The 18,390-nt window shown below is 38.3% G+C and overlaps 1 protein-coding gene across 2 annotated transcripts in view; it reads right to left on the minus strand.

Annotated features, from left to right (window-relative positions):
- LOC128734430 (armadillo-like helical domain-containing protein 3) overlaps window positions 1–18,390 on the minus strand; it is a 72,308-nt gene that overhangs the window by 34,091 nt on the left and 19,827 nt on the right. For both annotated transcript variants that reach the window (XM_053828631.1, XM_053828629.1), the window contains exon 7: window positions 3,829–3,942. In XM_053828631.1, coding sequence (XP_053684606.1) covers window positions 3,829–3,942 — 114 coding nt within the window. The remainder of the gene's footprint in view (window positions 1–3,828; window positions 3,943–18,390) is intronic.

Here is an 18,390-nt window from a genome sequence, read left to right on the forward strand (position 1 = left end):
AATACAGTGCAGGTCTTTAAAATCTCGTTAAATTTTCGCAATAAATTTCAGCTGCCAATCCTGTTTGTTCTTTATACTCAAACATAAAGCATTGTACGCAGACGTCAGTGTGTTCTTTCCGTCCCATGTTTGACAGCTTTGTGTGGTTTGCTTTGATCACTTATTCGTAAGAACTAGAAACAGAAGAACTGCAAAATGACAAAAATATGAAGTGTGAACAACTGCATTCACGTTTTTGCTTCGGAAAAGTCGGGCATTTCCGTTTTGCGCAAACAAGTGGTACGATAGTGTTATTAGAACTACTGATCACTATTGATATTCGGCCTAGTTACGTCCGACCAGATAATCTATAACTTACTAAGAATTGGCTCATTCTGGGACAAAATTTTCTAGGAAATGGTAAGTTCTGGGAAGTGGTTTTCTGGAGAATTATGTTTTCGGGATAATGACTTTCTGGGGAATGGTTTTCTAGGGAACGGGAAGGGAATGGGTTATTCTGGGATATGGAATCCTGAGGAATGGATTTCTGAGGAGTGGTTTTCGGGGGAATGGTATACAATCATCAAATATATCAAATAATATCATATATTGGGTTGTTGAATGGCAGGGTGTTCCTTTCGACAATAGTTTTTTTGCGTCTCCTGTAAAATGTACTCAATGGTTCGGAAAGGCTCATAATACATTACATGATTGTATGACATTTGCCCGAAAACCACTTGCCAGAAAATTATTTGCCAGAATGAACCATTTCCCAGAAAACCATTTCCCAGAATGGACCATTTCCCAGAAAATTATCCTCAGTCTCCCAGGAAACTTCACCAGAATGGACCATACCCCACAATACATGTATTTGCATGAGCTTACCAGAAATTTGAAACAATTAAGCGTTTTATTGGTTCTTGACTCTTTTTTTGTATGTCAGAAGGGCATTGGGTTAAAAGGCCACTGCGACAGTCTTAATGATCGTCTTTTATGGCAGGCCCCGATTGCTGTACACAGTTTACGTACCGCTCATACCCATTAATGAATCCTGTGTCCCATTTCGGTACTACATGGTTTATAACTTCCGAAGAAGAGTACATTGTTTCCGCAAATTCCTTTAGTTTTACCATGAACATGCGGGAACAAGCCGTGTGACGTATTGCTGAAATGTCAAAAATGCCGTTCAAATATTACGAACGCGTCCGCCATTATGGCTCGTAAAAAGCTGGATACAAGGATCAAGTGTATGATAAATACTTGAAACAATAAAAATGTTTCTTGCTGTCTAGTCTTCGACTAATTTCCTATTAACAGTTTCCCTAAAATCAGCTTGTAGTAATTTATATTTAACTATTATTGTTCGAAAACTGCGACAGCATGGTCTAATATACTTATTGAGTATAATCTGTCCTTACTCGCCCCCCCGCAGTGGCCGGTGCTTCTGACGGCGGGTCGCCGGCGAACACTCGCGGCCTACGACCGTCTCGCCCTGAATCATCTAGGAAACACTTGCTACTGAGACGGTAAAGAAGTCACACCTTGTAATGAGCATAACTTATTTGCATTTAACCCTTTATAAGGCCGTGGCATTTATATTGCCACTAACGAAAAATATTTGTTTTGCGTCTATAATGACATCAATATAATTATAGAAGCAAAATAAAACATTTTTGTTGGTGGCAATATAGTTGCCACTGCCTTATAAAGGGTTAAGGGAAAGAAAAAAGGATTTGTAGTGCAAGTAATATTTTCTTTTGTGTATGGCCACGTAAAATCCAATGTCCCGCTAACCAATGCAAATAAATACCATAATAAACCATATACCATAAGCAGATCTTGAGAAATGCTTTTTTCTTTTCTTCGCTATCCCATATTCTGCTTAAACGGAAAAGATTAACTTTGAATTGTTTTTATGACGGTCAATGTTAACCTTAAAAATAGAATTTCGGGAAAGAAAATATCGGGAAAACGGGGAAACGGGGCAAAGAGATGAAGAAGTCTATTCGGGAGAGTTGTACTACGCGTAACGCTGCTATATAGACAGTAGGATCGTTACATTAGCTCCGTAATTATCCTGTACCCTAATTACCGAATGCGGAATCTGTCGATAAAGAACGGTCAAGTCTTATGAAGTTTGACCAAACTCGTGACTTTAGTCATGACCTTGAAATGCGGTCAGGCATATATTAATATTTTTTTTGAAACGATGATTCTACAATTGATAAAGGGACGGTAAGGGAAAGTAATGAAGAAGGATTTTTTTTTCGGGAATGAAGGGCAAGGGTGGAAAGGAAGGGGGGGTAATAGGTAGCTATGCTTAACAAGTTGTCGTTGTGACTCCTATCTTTTGTCCAATGCTGGAAGGTGCATGGGTCGAACCAAGCTGTAATCAGAGATTATAACCGGATTTGAACCCACAACACCTGCCAGGGCGTGTCGCTCACTGGTACCCGTGTACCTTTGAACCACAGAGGCGCTGGACAAAAGAAGTCTGCACAACCCCCCTTATTAACCATAGCGACATGGGTTGGTCTATCTTTAGACACAAATTGTGCCTCTTCCTCCACCTACTGTAGAAACCACCGACCGAGAAGTTTTAATCTAACGTGTTTTTACTTTCAGGACGACGATACTATGCAGGCAGGGATGCCACATATAATTCTGTGTTTTTTGTTGGAAAAATCTGACAATCTGTGCGGCGAGGAAAAATATCTGTGCAAAAATCTGTCCGATGCAAAACAATGAGAGTGAAAGAGATAGAGAGTCATTCTGCTGACTATTTCCGTCTCTTTCACTCTCCTGTAAAAGCTCAAAAATCTGTTTAATCTATGTAATTTGAAGAAAATCTGTATTCTATGCATACAGATTCTGTACAGGCGATTTCTTTCAAATATCTGTTAAACACAAATAATCTGTGCATGTGGCAACCCTGTATGCAGGCCCTTACGACTTGCAAGGTACTGCGTGTGACGCTGTTCGTCCGAAAGCGTGTTAGTCCGCGTTTCTCAGCGCGGTTCTTCGGAGAAAGGCTCCGTTCCTATGACAATTGACCAAACTCGTGATTTTAGTCATGACCTTGAAATGCGGTCAGGCATATATTAATATTTTTTTTTAAACGATGATTCTACAATTGATGAAGGGACGGTAAGGGAAAGTAATGAAGGATTTTTTTTCGAGAATGAATGGGAAGGTTGGAAAGGAAGGGGGGGGGGGTGATAGGTAGCTATGCTTAACAAGTTGTCGTTGTGACTCCCATCTTTTGTCCAATGCTGGAAGGTGCATGGGTCGAACCAAGCTGTAATCAGAGATTATAACCGGATTTGAACCCACAACACCTGCCAGGGCGTGTCGCTCACTGGTACCCGTGTACCTTTGAACCACAGAGGAGCTGGACAGTAGAAGTCTGCACAACCCCCCAACCCGAGTTTGGTCAATTGTCATAGGAACGGAGCCTTTCTCCGAAGAACAGCGCTGAGAAACGCGGACTAACACGCTTTCGGACGAACAGCGTCACACGCAGTACCTTGCAAGTCGTAAGGGCCTGCATAGTGTCGTCGTCCTGGAAAATGGAAAATCGTTTTTGGGGAAAAGTCATACGACGCAAATTGATATATTCTGCAAGATGGTTTTCATCAAAATGCGAAAAATGGTTCCATTTATTAATTTTTTTGGAGAATAATCTATTCTGGGAAATGGTTTTCTGGTGAATGGTATATTCTGAGAAAATTATTCTGGGAAATGGTACTTTCTGGGGAATGGTTTTCGGGCAAATTACATTCTGGCAAAAATATTCTGGGGAATGGTTTTCGGGCAAATGTCATACAACCCATTACATAACCCACTTACCTCGCTGAAAACCTTTTCTTCTCGGTTCAACTCATAGTACAACTCGTCGTAACTGCTAGTAGTCGCTAAGAAGGTATCTCCATATGTTATGAATAAATTGAATATGTTAACTACCTAAAATGGCACAAACAAATGTTCATTTGAATTGTATTCATTGTGTTACAAATGTCGTATTAGACTATATAATTTGGGGAAGGGAATAGATACGCTAAAACTGAGGGGATATTTCGAAAACTGGTTTTGCCTTTCTACTATATAAATATATAGTACTAGCTGACCCGACAAACTTCGTATTGCCACAAATTAACCTGTGTTGTACATAAATCATGAATCTCGGATGATCTTTGTCACAATCTCGAATTTTGCAAGCCCCCCAGTGGGCGGCGCTTCCGACGGCGGGTCACCGGCAACACTCGCGACCGGCTCGTCCTGAATGATCTAGTGTTACTATATAGTTTTTGTGGTCTTGTTATTGATTAATGTTTTATGGAAGAGTCTCGAGTTTCTCGAGTTGGATTAGTTTTTGAGTTTCGCAAAAATTTCTGTTTTATTTGTATGAGAGTCCATATCCCCCTACCACAGGGGTGAGAGGTCTCTAACTATCATAAAATAAATTCAAGACTCAAAAATCTCCTACATGCTAAATTTGGTTCCATTTGCTTGATTAGTACTCAAATTATAAGGAAATCTGTATTTCATTTGTATGGGAGCCCACCCTCTTAAAAGGGAAAGGGGTCGTAATACACCACAGAAAAAAATTCTGCCATCTAAAACTCTCACATGCCAAATTTGGTTCCATTTGCTTGATTAGTTCTAAAGTTATGAGCAAATTTGTATTTCGTTTGAATGGGAGCCCCCCCCCCCCCTCCTAAAAAGGTAAGAAGTCCTAATTCATAATGGGAAAAATGGTTGCCTCCAAAAACACCCACATGCCAAATATAGTTCCATTTGCTTGATTAGTTCTCGAATTATGAGGAAATTTGTATTTCATTTGTGTAGAAGCCCCCCTCTTGAAGTGTGGAAGGATCCTAATTCACCGTAGAAAATAGTTTTGCCTCCAAAAACCTCCACATGCCGAATTTGGTTCTTGTTGCTTGATTAGTTCTCGAGTTATGGGGAAATTTGTATTTCATTTGTATTGGAGCCCCCCCTCCTAATGTGGGAAGAGGTCCTAATTCATCACAGAAAAAATTCTTGCCTCCAAAAACACCTACACGCCAAATTTGGTTTCATTTGCTGCATTAGTTCTCGAGTTATGAGGAAATTTGTATTTCGTTTGTATAGGACCCCCCCTCCTAAAGTGGGGAGGGGTCCCAATTCATCATTGAAAAAAAAATTGTCTCCAAAAACACACATATGCCAAATTTGGTTCAATTCGTTTGATTAGTTCTCGAGTTATGAGGAAATTTGTATGGAAGCCCCCCCTCTTAAAGGGGAGAGGAGTTATAATTCCTCTTATAAAGAGGGGAGGGGTCTCAATTCACCATAGAATAAATTCTTGTCACCAAAAAAAACACCCACATGCCAAATGTTGTTCTATTTGCTTGATTAGTTCTCGAGTTAGGAGGAAATTTGTATTTTATTTGTACAGGAGCCCCCCCTCTTAGAGTGGGGAGGGGCCCTAATTCACCGTAGAAAATTTTCCTGCCCTCGAAAACCTTCACATGCCAAATTTGGTTCCATTTGCTTGATTAGTTCTCGAGTTATGAGGAAATTTGTATGGAAGCCCCCCCTCTTAAAGGGGAGAGGAGTTACAATTCCCCTTATAAAGAGGGAGGGGTCTCAATTTACCATAGAATAAATTCTTGTCACCGAAAACACCCACATGCCAAATTTGGTTCTATTTGCTTGATTAGTTCTCGAGTTATGAGGAAATTTGTATTTCATTTGTATAGGAGCCCCCCCTCCTAAAGTGGGGAGAGGTTCTTATTCATCATAGAAAAAATTCTTGCCTCCAAAAACACCTACATGCCAAATTTGGTTCCATTTGCTGGATTAGCTCTCGAGTTATGAGGAAATTTGTATTTCGTTTGTATAGGTGCCCCCCCCACTTAAAGTGGGGAGGGGTTCCAATGCATCACAGAAAAAAAATTTGTCTCCAAAAACACACACATGCCAAATTTGGTTCCATTTGCTTGATTAGTTCTCGAGTTATGAGGAAATTGGTATTTCATTTGTACAGGAGCCCCCCCTCTTAAAGTGAGGAGGGGTCCTAATTCAACATAGAAAATTTTCTTGCCCTCGAAAACTTTCACATGCCAAATTTGGTTCCATTTGCTTGCTTAGTTCTCGAGTTATGAGGAAATTTGTATGGAAACCCCCCCTCTTAAAGGGGAGAGGAGTTATAATTCCCCTTATAAAGAGGGGAGAGGTCTCAAATTACCCTAGAATAAATTCTTGTCACCGAAAACACCCACATGCCAAATTTGGTTCTATTTGCTTGATTAGTTCTCGAGTTATGCAGAAATTTGTGTTTCATTTGTATGGGAGCCCCCCCTCTTAGTGGGGGAGGGGTCTCTAACCATCACTAAAACCTTTCCTGGCCCCAAAAATCTCTACATGCAAATTTTCACGCCGATTGGTTCAGTAGTGTTTGATTCTATAAGGAACACAGGACAGACAGACAGACAGACAGACAGACAGACAGACAGACAGACAGACAGACAGACAGACAGACAGACAGACAGACAGACAGACAGACAGACAGACAGACAGACAGACAGACAGACAGACAGACAGACAGACAGACAGACAGACAGACAGACAGACAGACAGACAGACAGACACAGACAGACAGACAGACAGACAGAAATCCTTCTTTATAGGTATAGATAAAGGTATAGAAATCACTTGGAAAACCGGAAATGGAAAGAAGGTCCTGCGGGCCGAATGTCATATACCATTCGACTCAGTTTCGAAAACTGAGCATTTTCTGTGTGTGTGTGTATGTATGTGTGTGTGTGTGTGCGTGTGTATGTGTGTGTGTGGGTATGTAACGCTTTCAATCTCACTCACTTTTCTCGGAGATGGCTGGACCGATTTTAATGTTCTTAGTGTCAAATGAAAGGTCTAGGTGTCCCATAGGTCCCATTTGCTATTGAATTTCATTTTGATCGGACTTTTAGTTCAAAAGTTATGTATAAAAATACGAAAAATATGGATCTTCATTATCTCACAACTCCCTTAATCGATTTGAACAAAATTGATTGCATATGAAAGAGGAGTCTTGCAAACCCTTAACTTCCAAATTTCATGACGATTGGTCTTGTAGTTTGAAAGTTACATAAAGAAATGTGAAAAAATAGTATTTAAAACATATAAACATCAATTCAATGTAAAACATCACGCATTTTATTATTATTTGAAAATTACTGCTGAGATCTATCAAACGAAACCGAGTTATTTAAAATCGGACGGTTCATTCAAAAGTTATTCAAACTTTAACACTTGAGCACCGTATATTAAACCGTTAAAACGTGTGAAATCAAAACATCAATCAAATGTTGATTGTATTCAATCTATGTATGTATGTATGTATGTATGTATGTATGAATGTATGCATGTATGTATGTATGTATGTATGTATGTATATATGTATGTATGTATGTATGTATGTATGTATGTATGTATGTATGTATGTATGTATGTATGTATGTATGTATGTATGTATGTATGTATGTATGTATGTATGTATGTATGTATGTATGTATGTATGTATGTATGTATGTATGTATGTATGTATGTATGTATGTATGTATGTATGTATGTATGTATGTATGTATGTATGTATGTATGTATGTATGTATGTATGTATGTGTATGTGATGACAATTTGCAATTTTTTAATTTGCATTGAAATTCAAGAAAAGTGAGAAACATGTCAATAATTCAGACAATTATTGTCTGAAGTTTTTGAAGCCTCTTAGTGGAATACGAACTCTGAAATTAAAGACAAGAAAAAACTTTTACCGACTAAATTCCACTATTTAATATTCATTCGCGACAGATACGTATACGCTTTGAAATAAGGCACTGATGAAGCCTGCACGTCTTAGGCGAACTACGTATCTGTTGCAAATAAATATTAAATAGTGGGATTCAATCGAAAAATTTTTTCTTTCTTTGATTTCAGATTTCAATTGTCATTTTCTTCACTTGCTGTTACTCACAATTGTACAAGAAAAGCAAAAAGCGAAAAAAAGCAGTTAATTTAAGCATGTAGGTAACGTGGTGTACAGGATTAAAAATACTAGTGAGTTGATTTTTCCAAATAAATTTATACAAATTTCAAACAAATTTTGCGCATCAATAGATGCTCTTTTCAATCATTAGATATTAGAGATTAGAAATGTTATTTGAAAAATAGGAAGTAAACGGTGCACGGTAGTAATTTTGTAAGATTTGTTTTCGTTAGTGACATTTTAAAGGACAGATGTCTTATGTCATGTATCATGTTTTAATAAATAAATCCAAAATGACAAGCGCTGGAAATCATGTCGATCATATTTTTCATTTTCAAGCATGTTTATGGCGCAGTTTTTGTACTATTTTTCGACTTCTTCTTGTTTTCCTAACCCTCTAACATTGTAAAAACGATGCGATCAGGCTAATGACTATCTTTTCATGAAAGTACATTCAAAAGAGGCTCAAGTTTTGATTTTTATGCAAAAATAATTATCTGAAGGAGCACCAGCTAAGAAATTTCTCTTTTTCATATCTAATGCTCTGTTCAGTTATTTTTTCTAATTCAGATATGTTGCAAAATTGAAGCCAAACAAACTAATAGTAAAATTTTCAGATTAATCATTTTGTTGTAGATATCCTATTTCTTCAAAAGTGAAGTATAATAATAATTTTTCTGAATTCTTGTTTTACAAAGATGCTAACTTTTGAACGCATGGTATTAATATCAAAATATCAAAACATCTGCTATGAACACATATTTCATATTGTCAATTCAAAACAAAACAGTCTAAGTTAGTTAGATACTGATGAAGGTCACACGTCGAGACCGAAATTCGTATTTATCAATAAAACACAGTAGTAGAATTAAAGGATATAAATAACTTTTTGTTTTTCTTGTTTTTTATCAATTCAAAACAAGTTTCGTATGTGGCTTTGAAGCCCGAAAGTTAAGGCCGCCTGTAGACCCGTTAGAGGGTTATTTTCTAATTTTCTATATATATTCATTCAAGTCTGCAAAAATTATCTTTTGTGTTAACATTATTTTTCTGTTCTGTTCAGATGTTTCTGAGAAATTAAATAATGATTATTGTGGCAGTAGAAAGGCTAGGTCACGCCGCTAGGTGGATTAATTCGGGTTTTTCGATAATGATTGGCGTTTCAAAATATATCAATAAAGAACCGTTTCCGTTTCCGTTTGCAGCACGAGGTGGGGCAGTTAGAGCCAAGTCTGTCCAAGGCTGAGAGAAGGTGGTTGTGATAATGATGAAAGAGTCCAGGCGGACAACGCTAGCGCCATAATGCGTTGATGATAATGAATTAATCAGGAGGCAGAAGAGATGACAGAACTTGACTCTATGCAGACCTCCTATAATTGTATAAGCAATAACAATGAATGTGCTTATCTTGATATTCTCCTTCCTTTTGTTTATCCGCTTCTCTGCGTGTGTCAGTCTTGTTCTGTCCGTGTAACCTTGATAAATCGTGGCCTGTGTTGACTTCACGTCGTCCTTTCCAACGTCTTCAACCTATGGCTGATCCCTCGTTGCCCCCCACGACAACATTAGGCTCGCCGTGAGGAGCAACGACCGAGATCAGACAACAAAAAAGAGAAGAAAAAGATAAGGGGGAAAATTTTAGTCAACATGTTGATTGCAGTTTTCGGGTTAGTAATATCACGTCTGCTCATCTCCTATGCTACTACCAACTAACTACTCGCTAGGATGGACGCTACTCATCTCTCCAAGTACCCATGTCATCAGGATCGACAACACAGCGCCGTCCAACCACTTATGCTCCTTAAATGCCACAACCGCTTCTTTACCTGCCATCATTGCAGTATTGTAGCTGTTGGCGTTAATTTTCGAATATTTTGTGCGGAATATTATTCAAGAGCAATACTATTGCTCAGAACTATCGAAAAACTACTTGAACTTCCGAAAAATAGAGCAGATGCGACATAATGGGGACTGGTACTCGCTCGTATTATTCCCGGTGGCAGTGATTGCCTATTTTTAGCGGCAGTCAACCGATTTGTCGGTATGCTCTTCAGACAGTGGTCAAATTGAAGCAATTCTGTAACTAAGAAAGAATGAGGTGGATCATGTAGAACTGTAGAGATATGTATATATGCCATATTAAGTCTTAAGTGCAAACTGTCACTGAAGCAAGACTTAATAACATGTTAACGAAGTTGATAACCCTCTGTGAGGATGGTATTGAATCGAAAAAATGTTCATACCATGGTCATATATTATGTACTATGACCATATTTTAGGAAGTAGGAATGATGATATATTGAGGACAGCCCTTCGCTATCGCTTGAATTAGCCAGAGAATCGAATACCTGTTTTTACTTGAAGAGCTATACTCTAAAAAGATTTAATTAGAAGTGGAATCTGCCAGCATTGGGCAATGGACAGAACAAAATGCATATCGAGGCTATAAAGCTTTTCGAGAGATCCACTAAGTCCAACCGCGCCGACAGCAACAAGAATGGAGAGGAGCAGGTCAGCGGTGAGCTGCCACCGTCCGACTTGGTGGATTCTCAGACAATAGCTCATCAGCATTAGGAGGGTCTTTGGGAGACAAACAGTGTCATTCATGATAATTTTATATTGTTAGTTGAATACCGTTAACGCGATTAGTCACAAAACATGCAAATCACTCTAATAAAGGAGGGAAATGAGAAAATAACAATAATAATTATAATTAATTACATCCAAAACAATACAATAGAGGTAACAGTTACAAAAATGATAGCAATAGTGAAGATGATTATAATTGTAACACCAGTAGCAAAAACAATAATAATAATGAAGTAATAACACAGGAAACTGACACAGGAAGCACAGCTACTGACTATAACTTCCTGTCCATTAATAATTGTAGTTTGGCAGCATAGGTATAAGAGAAAATTCCGACTCATCATAGAACACTCTACATATATTCATTCATACCTATACACCCATGCACACTTATACATGCGTATATATACACATGTATACATGCACGTGTGTGTATATTTTTCAGTGCTATGCTGTCCATAATCGCATAACAGCCACAAATTCTATGGCAAGCCCATAGAAAATGTCTTGATTACGCAAATAAAGACATCACATCATTTTTGAACACTCGTTCGTTCTAACTATAAATATAAATTTAAATTTTCATGAGTAAGTCAAAATCTCATGAATAGTAGGTAGAATTTGGTTTCGGTTTTCTAGAGAAATTTCTGTGCATATCATCATTTCATCTAGGGAACTGAGTAAGCCCTACCGGTGCTTCGGCCTAAACGGACTTGATTTAAAATCAGATCCGTACAATTTCGCTCCATTCCGCTTTACGAAACACATGCTACACGTAAAGGTAAATTATGCAATACTACATACTACACATATATCTAACTTAAACTATATTACATTCTACATGCGGAACTAAAGTTTAGGATGGATGCCGAAGTGCGCGTCAAACCACGTGCCCATGGGAGGGATATATCAATAAATAACCAACAAAAAACACACTAATGTTTAGGGGAAACAAAGGAGACTTGGTCCCCATTTTGTTTTATGTATATTTCTCAAAGGCCCACTAGAAAAAAACCTGGGTTTTCAATTTTTCGGCAGTTTACAATACAGCTTACTATCCACAATTTATCAGTTAGTGATACGTAGCGCTAAACAAAAGATATGAGATATTTTGGAAAGTACAGAAAATTGTACATATTCAAAATATGCGGGAGACTTGATCCCCAGTTTAGGCACAATTGATCCATTTGCAAATATATATTATTAAAGACTAATCTCAAGTTTTTAGTCTTGACCTTGAAATGCGGTCATACATATATATTAATATGTTTGGAAACGATGGTTCTACAATTGATGAAGGGACTGTAGGGGAAAGAAATGAAAATTTTTTGGTGAAGGAGGAGAAGAGCGGAAAGGAAAGGAGGGGGGCGGGATATTGGTAGCTACGCTTGACAAGTAGTCATTTTGACTCCTACCTTTTGTCCAATGCTGGAAAGTGCATGAGTCGAACCAAGATATAATCTGAGATTATAACCGGATTCGAACCCACAACACCCGCCAGGGCATGGGATCGTTCAATAATGACGTCCATTGCTTATGGGGGGAGGGGGGTGTCAATTTTGTGACAGGTTGTGAAAAAGGGGGGAGGGGGTTTAGGCAAATGTGACATCCGTCGAAAAAAATTGCATTTCTTCAAATGACAGCAAAAATATGTTTCTCAGTCATTCATCACTCATCGATTTATTTCGATTTTCGCACTTATTGTTCCAGCTGACGGCGCTTGAAAGGCAGGCACAATTTGTCAATGTTAACTAGATAGACCACGCATTACATTGAAGGATATATGTAAATCAATTTCAGTTCATTTGCAATCAAAGTTTCTACCTTTTTACTAAATATTAGATAGAAAAGTACAATGAACTCTCAATGCTATCGTCACGATGTAGTGAAACCTGCTTCGCCGACGCAGATTGAAGCTTGTTTTGAAGCGGAGCCGTGCTACTTCAATTGAAACCAAAGCTTCATTTCTTCATTGATTTGTAACAATTTGCAATTGAATGTTGTTAGAGCCTTTGTTCGAAGTTATTATTTGTTGTTAATTGTAATTTTCTATATTTTTTTAATCATACGCTAACTCTTAAAAGGTTAAGCTATTTTTATAAACCACTTTTTACTTTCAAAACGTTTTTCATTTTTATTTTGAGTTTGTGTGACGTCCATGGGGGGGGAGGTTGAGTTTTGTGACACAATCGGACAGAGCGGGGAGGGGGGGGGTCTAAAAAAGCAGAAATTTGGTGGACGTCATATTTGAATCGTCCCCATGTGCAGTCTCCTTTTGTCCAGCGCCTCCATGGTTCAAAAGTACAAGTACCAGCGAACCACATGCCCTGGCGGGTGTTGTGGGTTCGAATCCGGTTATAATCTCAGATTACAGCTTGGTTTAAAAAGTAGGAGTCAAAACGACTACTTGTTAAGCATAGCTACCAATTTCCCTCCCCCCTCTTCACCGTTCCGCTCTTCCTCCTCCTTCTCCAAAAAAACTTTCATTTCTTTCCCCTACCGTCCCTTCATCAATTGTAGAACCATCGTTTCAAAAAAAAATATTAATATATATGTATGACCGCATTTCAAGGTCAAGACTAAAAACTTGAGATTAGTCTCTTTTAAGAAGTCAAATTAGAAGTGAAAAAACAAATATTCACGTTATTAGAATATGATTTATTCTAATGGGATACCATTTTTGCAAAACTTTTACACTTTTGCTGCTAAGGCCAATGCAAATTATTTTTTAAATTTTTGTTGCTCAGATTTTTCTGATCGGTTAGGAAAATCTCTTTGTTTTTTTTTCGCCCCCCTTCAGTGGCCCAGTATCGGATGGACAAAGCTTTATAAAATATTTGTAATGGTCTAATTTTTTTCAGCCAATATTCTTTTGAAGTACAAATTTTAATTACATTTTTCAATATATAAAGTATATTTATCAATTGACGGTCAGCTAGATTCACTGAAACAGTTGGTCGGTGTTAAATCAGGCCGGACCAAATCGCAAAATTTAAAAAACTAAGTTATTGATCAACGTTAATACATCAACGATCTGGCAAACCTGAAACTTCACGGAAAGCCTCGATTATTCGCAGACGATACGGCACTTTCTTATCAAATCTCCGATCCGAATCAAGTTATCCAGGAGATGAAAGAGGATCTAACAACTCTACAAGGATACTTATCCGAGAATATTTTATCTTTAAACCTGTCTAAGACAAAGTATATGTTGTTCCACTCTTCTCATCTTAAAATTCCACATCATTCGGACCTAGTTGTAAACTCAATTAGGATTGATAAAGTTTACACTTTCATATACCTTGGGCTCACTTTTGATGCAAACCTGAAATGGTGCGAGCATATTTATATTCTGCAACGTGAGTTAAGCTCTACATGCGGTATATTTAACGAAATACCTGCCAACGAAAGAGCTCAAAACTATCTACTACGCGTTTGTTCATTCCAAATTGCAATACCTTGTGTCCATTTGGGGATCTGCTGCAAAATCCGCGCTACGTCCACTGCAATCAGTCCAAAACCGCTGCTTGAAAATCCTATTCAAGCGTCCGATTCTATACCCAACTTTACAGCTTTACAACGATGCTCCTCATTCGGTTTTACCCATCCTCGCTCTTCGGGAAAAACAGTGTTTGGTTCAGATGCATAATTTGCTAACCAATCCTGTTGTTGTGCACAACCAAAATCTGCAACGAACAGCAAGTCGCTACCCTCTAAGGAGTCAACCAGTTTTTGCGATCAGTCGCCCACGAACAGCAGCCATCAAAAAATCCTTTGCATATTACGGCAAATCCCGTTATAATGCGTTACCCGTTCAATTGAAAACTGAACGAAGGATGCCAGTTTTCCAGAAACAGATCACGTTGCATATAAGAGACAACATAGAAAGCTACATAACATGAAATATGTTGAACTAGGGTGAAAATAGTTGCCAGAATTTACGGCACCCCCTTCACAGAGAACAATCTCACTAAGGGTGTTTTTGATGCTACTATAATCCACCATCTTCAAGAAGAAAAAAATGACAACAAACGATTAAGAACTTCGTAAGCTACATTTTACTCTAATCAGATCATACAAATGTGGCAAACAAGCAGAGATATAAAATGATTTCGAACGATGATTTCGATAAACTACACAGCAGCAGCAAGCTTTGACTTCGTTTTACTCGAAATCAGATTTTTGTCACTTGGTTGATGCTGAAACATATTGTTCCATTTAATACTCTCAAACATTATTTTTGCTTTAGTAAGTCGTCCCATTATCATCTTGTTGTTTTGTATGCTGGTTGCCTGGAGCTTAAGTTACACTCAAGCATATTTCCTTCATCACAATCAGTGGTTCATTTGGGATTCCTTGATAATAGAAAATTCAATTCAATATTCTGATATGTATTCGATGGCACATGATTTTTGTTTTTAAAAGATTTGTAAACTGATGGGTAAGAATTAGCCGAAATAATTGCATTGCCGAATCTGCATAGCTGTAATTTGCAAACTGCTTTAGTAATAAATTACTGATCAAGATAACTTCATTATTCCACAAAAAGAATTGAATTGTAAATTTATTTCTAACCACCTCGTCAATTATGTGAAAATGCTAATAAAAGTACATACACATTTGCTTTAAATCCATTTTGGTTCTCTTTGTTCCTTTGGTATTTCACGCACTAAAATAATTTAACACAGAAGCGCAATTTTGTGAGTTTTTTACGCTCTTAAGGGGTACAATACGAAATAAAACGGACAATCTATACCTATAAAGAAGGATTTCTGTCTGTCTGTCTGTCTGTCTGTCTGTCTGTCTGTCTGTCTGTCTGTCTGTCTGTCTGTCTGTCTGTCTGTCTGTCTGTCTGTCTGTTTTGTGTTCCTTATAGAATCAAAAACTACTGAACCAATCGGCGTGAAAATTTGCATGTAGAGGTTTTTAGGGCCAGGAAAGGTTTTAGTGATGGTTAGAGACCCCTCCCCCCACTAAGAGGGGGGGCTCCCATACAAATGAAACACAAATTTCTGCATAATTCGAGAACTAATTAAGCAAATAGAACCAAATTTGGCATGTGGGTGTTTTCGGTGACAAGAATTTATTCTAGGGTAATTTGAGACCCCTCCCCTCTTTATAAGGGGAATTATAACTCCTCTCTCCTTTAAGAGGGGGGGTTTCCATACCAATTTCCTCATAACTCGAGAACTAATCAAGCAAATGGAACCAAATTTGGCATGTGAAGGTTTTCGAGGGCAAGAAAATTTTCTATGTTGAATTAGGACCCCTCCTCACTTTAAGAGGGGGGGGGCTCCTGTACAAATGAAATACCAATTTCCTCATAACTCGAGAACTAATCAAGCAAATGGAACCAAATTTGGCATGTGTGTGTTTTTGAAGACAAAATTTTTTTCTATGATGAATTGGGACCCCTCCCCACTTTAAGAGGGGGGGGGGGGGGCTCCTATACAAACGAAATACAAATTTCCTCATAACTCGAGAACTAATCAAGCAAATAGAACCAAATTTGGCATGTGGGTGTTTTCGGTGACAAGAATTTATTCTATGGTAAATTGAGACCCCTCCCTCTTTATAAGAGGAATTGTAACTCCTCTCTCCTTTAAGAGGGGGGGCTGTCATACAAATTTCCTCATAACTCGAGAACTAATCAAGCAAATGGAACCAACTTTGGCATGTGAAGGTTTTCGAGGGCAAGAAAATTTTCTACGGTGAATTAGGACCCCTCCCCACTCTAAGAGGGGGGGCTCCTGTACAAATGAAATACAAATTTCCTCATAACTCGAGAACTAATCAAGCAAATGCAACCAAATTTGGCATGTGAAGGTTTTCGAGAGCAAGAAAATTTTCTATGGTGAATTAGGACCCCTCCCCACTTTAAGAGGAGGGGCTCCTGTACAAATGAAATACCAATTTCCTCATAACTCGAGAACTAATCAAGCGAATTGAACCAAATTTGGCATGTGTGTGTTTTTGGAGACAATTTTTTTTTCAATGATGAATTGGGACCCGTCCCCACTTTAGGAGGGGGGGTCCTGTACAAACGAGATACAAATTTCCTCATAACTCGAGAGCTAATCCAGCAAATGGAACCAAATTTGGCATGTAGGTGTTTTTGGAGGCAAGAATGTTTTCTATGATGAATAAGAACCTCTCCCCACTGTAGGAGGGGGGGCTCCTATACAAATGAAATACAAATTTCCTCATAACTCGAGAACTAATCAAGCAAATAGAACCAAATTTGGCATGTGGGTGTTTTCGGTGACAAGAATTTATTCTATGGTAAATTGAGACCCCTCCCTCTTTATAAGAGGAATTGTAACTCCTCTCTCCTTTAAGAGGGGGGGCTGTCATACAAATTTCCTCATAACTCGAGAACTAATCAAGCAAATGGAACCAACTTTGGCATGTGAAGGTTTTCGAGGGCAAGAAAATTTTCTACGGTGAATTAGGACCCCTCCCCACTCTAAGAGGGGGGGCTCCTGTACAAATGAAATACAAATTTCCTCATAACTCGAGAACTAATCAAGCAAATGCAACCAAATTTGGCATGTGAAGGTTTTCGAGAGCAAGAAAATTTTCTATGGTGAATTAGGACCCCTCCCCACTTTAAGAGGAGGGGCTCCTGTACAAATGAAATACCAATTTCCTCATAACTCGAGAACTAATCAAGCGAATTGAACCAAATTTGGCATGTGTGTGTTTTTGGAGACAATTTTTTTTTCAATGATGAATTGGGACCCGTCCCCACTTTAGGAGGGGGGGTCCTGTACAAACGAGATACAAATTTCCTCATAACTCGAGAGCTAATCCAGCAAATGGAACCAAATTTGGCATGTAGGTGTTTTTGGAGGCAAGAATGTTTTCTATGATGAATAAGAACCTCTCCCCACTGTAGGAGGGGGGGCTCCTATACAAATGAAATACAAATTTCCTCATAACTCGAGAACTAATCAAGCAAATAGAACCAAATTTGGCATGTGGGTGTTTTCGGTGACAAGAATTTATTCTATGGTAAATTGAGACCCCTCCCTCTTTATAAGAGGAATTGTAACTCCTCTCTCCTTTAAGAGGGGGGGCTGTCATACAAATTTCCTCATAACTCGAGAACTAATCAAGCAAATGGAACCAACTTTGGCATGTGAAGGTTTTCGAGGGCAAGAAAATTTTCTACGGTGAATTAGGACCCCTCCCCACTCTAAGAGGGAGGGCTCCTGTACAAATGAAATACAAATTTCCTCCTAACTCGAGAACTAATCAAGCAAATAGAACAACATTTGGCATGTGGGTGTTTTTGGAGGCAACCATTTTTCCCATGATGAATTAGGACTTCTTACCTTTTTAGGAGGGGGGGGGCTCCCATTCAAACGAAATACAAATTTGCTCATAACTTTAGAACTAATCAAGTAAATGGAACCAAATTTGGCATGTGAGAGTTTTAAATGGCAGAATTTTTTTTCTGTGGTGTATTACGACCCCTTTCCCTTTTAAGAGGGTGGGCTTCCATACAAATGAAATACAAATTTCCTTATAATTTGAGTACTAATCAAGCAAATGGAACCAAATTTAGCATGTAGGAGATTTTTGAGTCTTGAATTTATTTTATGATAGTTAGAGACCTCTCACCCCTGTGGTAGGGGGATATGGACTCTCATACAAATAAAACAGAAATTTTGGCGAAACTCAAAAACTAATCCAACTCGAGAAATTCGAGACTCTTCCATAAAACATTAATCAATAACAAGACCACAAAAACTATCTATAGTAACACTAGATCATTCAGGACGAGCCGG

This window comes from Sabethes cyaneus, chromosome 2, assembly GCF_943734655.1.
Source record: "Sabethes cyaneus chromosome 2, idSabCyanKW18_F2, whole genome shotgun sequence".
Classification (NCBI taxonomy): domain Eukaryota; kingdom Metazoa; phylum Arthropoda; class Insecta; order Diptera; family Culicidae; genus Sabethes; species Sabethes cyaneus.